Source organism: Numida meleagris, unplaced genomic scaffold (genome assembly GCF_002078875.1).
Source record: "Numida meleagris isolate 19003 breed g44 Domestic line unplaced genomic scaffold, NumMel1.0 unplaced_Scaffold671, whole genome shotgun sequence".
Classification (NCBI taxonomy): Eukaryota; Metazoa; Chordata; class Aves; order Galliformes; family Numididae; genus Numida; species Numida meleagris.
The window spans coordinates 9865-14143 of record NW_018364886.1 but is presented as its reverse complement, the minus strand read 5'-3'; the positions used below and the strand labels follow the sequence as shown (position 1 = coordinate 14143).

General features: G+C 64.6%; 1 protein-coding gene and 1 long non-coding RNA gene across 3 annotated transcripts; both read right to left on the bottom strand.

Annotated features, from left to right (window-relative positions):
* Window positions 1-63: 63 nt before the first annotated feature.
* LOC110391960 lies at window positions 64-1122 on the bottom strand. Of its 2 annotated transcripts, none has more exons than XR_002434195.1 (3): window positions 448-1122; window positions 207-306; window positions 64-132 (listed from the first exon to the last, which is right to left on the bottom strand). It is a non-coding gene; the product is annotated as an uncharacterized LOC110391960 (long non-coding RNA). The 2 variants fall into 2 exon arrangements; XR_002434194.1 differs by having other exon boundaries at window positions 64-120; window positions 448-1115.
* Window positions 1123-3260: 2138 nt separating this feature from the next.
* NEDD8 (neural precursor cell expressed, developmentally down-regulated 8) lies at window positions 3261-3832 on the bottom strand (the record flags this gene model as incomplete). Its single annotated transcript, XM_021383909.1, is given in 2 exon segments — window positions 3261-3477; window positions 3750-3832. Coding segments are annotated over 2 exon segments (192 nt in total), but the record flags the coding sequence as incomplete, so codon positions are not given.
* Window positions 3833-4279: the final 447 nt, after the last annotated feature.

Genomic DNA, 4279 nt, shown 5'->3' with positions numbered 1-4279 from the left:
GGATCGGGTGGGCGTGGCTTTAAGGGGAGGGGCGTGGCTTGAGGGAAGGGGGCGTGGCCACTCACCGTTCTGACGGAGATTTCCGGTCCCGGGCGGAGCTCAGGGGGCGGGGCACTGTACCTGTGGGCGGGGCTTAACGCATGTGGGCGGGGCTTGAGAGGGCTCAAGCCCCTCCCCACTCCCCCCCCCACCGAAGCCACGCCTACCGGAAGGGGCGTGTCCCATGTCGGCCAGGAAGCGCTGCAGGATTGGCAGGGCCGGGGGGCGGGGCCCGGAAGGGGCGTGGCTCCACACCACCGCCTGCAGCTGCAAGCCACATGGGGAGGGGCGGGGCCAGCGTGAGGCCACGCCCCCCTCCCCCCCCCGAGCCCGACCCGCTCCCATTGGCGGACCGCCAGCCCAACGCGTTCCCATTGGCCCGCCCCGTCCCTCTAAGCCCCGCCCCACCTGCTGGAGGTCGGGGGGGGGCAGGGCGCTGTCCAGGCGCCGCAGGAACTCGAAGCAGAGCTGCTCCAGAGCCAGCAGGAAACGCTCCCCGTAGTCACGGCGACCCGGGCCCTGCGGGATGGGGGGGACTGGGAGGGGCTGGGAGGGGCTGGGAAGGGAGTTGGGGGCACTGGGACAGGATTTAGGGGCACTGGGAAGGACTGGGATGGACTGGGAGAAGATTTGGGGGCACTGGGAGGGACTAGGAGGAGATTTATGGGCACTAGGAGGGACTGGGAGAGGATTTGAGGGCACTGGGAGAGACTGGGAGGTGATTTGGGGGTACTGGGAGTGGAGCTGGGGGCACTGGGAGAGACTGGGAGGAGATTTGGGGGCACTGGGAGGGACTGGGAGAGACTGGGAGGAACTGGGAGGAGACTTAGGGGCACTGGGAGGGACTGGGAAGGGAGTTGGGGGCACTGGGAGTGGATTTATGGGCACTGGGAAGGACTGGCAGAGGTTTTAGAGGAACTGGGAAGGACTGGGAGGGACTGGGAGGAGACTTGGGGGCACTAGGAGGGACTAGAAAAGGATCTGGAGGGCACTGGGAGTGGATTTATGGGCACTGGGAGGGACTGGGAGAGGATTTGGCGGCACTGGAAAGGACTGGGAGGGACTGGGGAGGACGGGGAGGAGATTTCGGGGCACTGGGAGGGAGTGGGAGAGGATCTGGGGGTACTGGGAGGAGATTTGGGGCCACTGGGAGTGGATTTATGGGCACTGGGAAGGACTGGGAGGAGATTTGGGGGCACTGGTAGGGACTTGGAGAGGACTTAGGGGCACTGGGAGTGGATTTATGGGCACTAGAAAGGACTGGGGGGGAGCTGGGGGCACTGCAAAGGACTGAGATGGACTGAGAGAAGATTTGGGGGCACTGGGAGGAACTGGGAGAGACTGGGAAGGGCTGGGAGGAGACGTGGGGGCACTGCGAGAGACTGGGAGGGGATTTATGGGCACTGGGAAGGACTGGGAGAGGATTTGAGGGCACTGGGAGAGACTGGGAGAGGATTTGGGGGTACGGGGAGGGGAGCTGAGGGCACTGGGAGGGACTGGGAGTAGATTTATGGGCACTGGGAGGGACTGGGAGGGACTGGAAGAGGATCTGGGGGTACTGGGAGGGACTGGGAAGGGAGTTAGGGACACTGGGAGGGGATTTAGGGGCACTGGGAAGAGCTGGGAGAGGATTTAGGGGAACTGGGAAGGACTGGGAGGGACTGGGAGAAGATTTGGGGGCACTGGGAGAGACTGGGAGGGACTGGGAGGAGACTTGGGGGCACTGGGACGGAATGGGAAGGGAGTTAGGGACACTGGGAGGGGATTTAAAGGCACTGGGAAGGACTGGGAGGGGATTTGGGGGAACTGGGAAGGACTGGGAGAGACTGGGAGGAGACTTGGGGGCACTGGGAGGGACTGGAAGAAGATCTGGGGACACTGGGAGTGGATTTATGGGCACTGGGAAGGACTGGGGGGGGAGCTGGGGGCACTGGAAAGGACTGAGATGGACTGGGAGAAGATTTGGGGGCACTGGGAGGGACTGGGAGGAGACTTGGGGGCACTGGGAGGGAATTTATGGGCACTAGGAAGGACTGGGAGAGGATTTGAGGGCACTGGGAGGGACTGGGAAGGGAGTTGGGGGCACTGGGAGTGGATTTATGGGCACTGGGAAGGACTGGGAGAGACTTGGAGGGGATTTGGGGGCACTGGGAGGGACTGGAAAGGGAGTTGGGGGCACTGGGAGAGACTGGGAGGGGATTTGGGGGCACTGGGAGGGACTGGGAGAGCACTGGGATGGCACTGGGAGCCCTCAGATTCATACTGGGAGGCACTGGGATGTCCTGACGTGACCCTGGGAAGGGACACGGGGATACTGGGAGGGTCTGGNCCCTCGGAGGGTACGGTTGCTATGGGGGAAGTCCGACTGTGCAGCTATGGGAACTATTATGGGATGGCGGCGGTCAGGTTGGGACGAGGGGTGGGAGGGGACGATGGGCGGTTATTATGGGATGGGAGGATGGGAGCACGCGCTGCGCGGGTCGCATTATGGGATTACAATGCGCTACTACGGGGCAATGTAAAGGATGCTAAGTTTTCTATACGGGCTACGGGACTCATTAAGGTATGCGGGGAGGGAGGGTCCCGGTGGCTCCGGGAGGGCCCCACCTGCGGCCGCGCCGCGCCCACCACGATCTCCGCGAGCCGCTCCGGGGTCTGGGGGTCGGCGAAGGCCTCGCGCAAACGGGCGGTGGCCTAAAGGGGAAAAAGAAAGGAGGAGGTCAGCCGGGACACGGAACCCCCGCGGCCGCCCCCGACCCCCCATCCCCTCCCCGGTGTCCGTTACCTGCCGTATAATTTCGTTATCCGGCTCCAGGAGCTGCTCCAGCACCGCCTGCAGCTCGGGCGCCGCCATCTTGGAAAGAGAGAGCACTTCCGGCGGAAGCGGAAGTCATGGCCCCTCAGAGCCGCCAATACTCAGACTCTATTCGCTCGCTTGGCCGGAAGTTACGGCCAGGCGACTCCTTCTTAAAAGGGCAACGACTGAAAAACTTTAAAATTTAAAAGGGCGACGGCGCCCGTGGGCCCAGCGCTGTTCCAACAGGGAAAACAGCTCCGGGATTCTTCTTAAAGGGGCACCACCCCACGGCGGTCCCACTCGCTCCTTAAAAGGGCAACGGAACGGCGCGACGTCACGCGAATTCCTATGACATCATCAGCACAGAGCGGAAGCAGCCCCCTCGCCCCAAGGACGCAATCAACGACATCACCACGCTCACCCGTGACATCACAGACGCTTTAATTCAACGGGGGATCCATGCAAACACCAGGACGGGGGAGGGGTCAATAGGGGCGGGGCCGCGAACGAGGGCGGAGGGTGGGGCCGGGCGTTAGCCCCGCCCCTCTCCTCGCCGGGCCCCGCCCCCGCGCAGGGCTAGCACCAGGTGCAGCACCGAGCCGCCCTGGATCTTGTAGTCCGCCGCCGTCTTCTCGTCGTTCCTTTAAGAGGCGGAGCCAAAGCGTGGGGGCGGGGCCGAGACACCAAGCCACGCCCCCCTCCCTTCGATCCTTCCATCCTCCCATTCCCAACCGAGCTCAGCGGGACCCTCCCCTTCGCAACCCCCCCCACCCCGTCCACCACGGGCGGGGCTCCGCCCCTTCCCAAAGCCCCGCCTCTTTAAGACCAACCGAGCCCCCGCCCTTTTTAGCCCCGCCCACCCACTTCCGCCTCGCGCCCCGCCCACTTCCGCCGCCGCCGGGCCCCGCCCTACATCTGCTTCCCGCTGTAGATGAGGCGCTGCTGCTGGGGGGGGATCCCCTCCTTCTCCTCCACGCGCTCCTTGATGCGCTCCACCTGCACCCGGGGGGCACCGGGAACGGTGAGGGGAGGGGGGGGTAAGGGTTCCCNCGCCATCCCATAATTTTCCCCACAATGCCCCGCGCAGCGCGGCCGCACCTTCACTTTGATCAGCATCGTGCCGCTGTGCCCGGCGCGCCGGAAGCGGAAGTGCAAAACAAGCCACGCCCCCCCACCGCTCCAGACTACTTCCGGCTCGGCGCAGGGCTGCGCGCGGGGCACGCTGGGAAGCGTAGTTCCCGCGCGCTATTGGCCGGCGCGCAGCCAATCAGAGCCCGGCTCCGCCCCCCCCCTTGGAACGTACCATTGCGAACGGGGCGCGGGGGGTGGGGGGGGAACAGGGACGATTTTAAGCTCAAAAAAGTGAATTTAGGGCAAAAGTAAATGAAAACAAAAGGAACTCACCGGGAGGGGAGCGGCGGCGGGGGGTACGGCGGGGCTGGG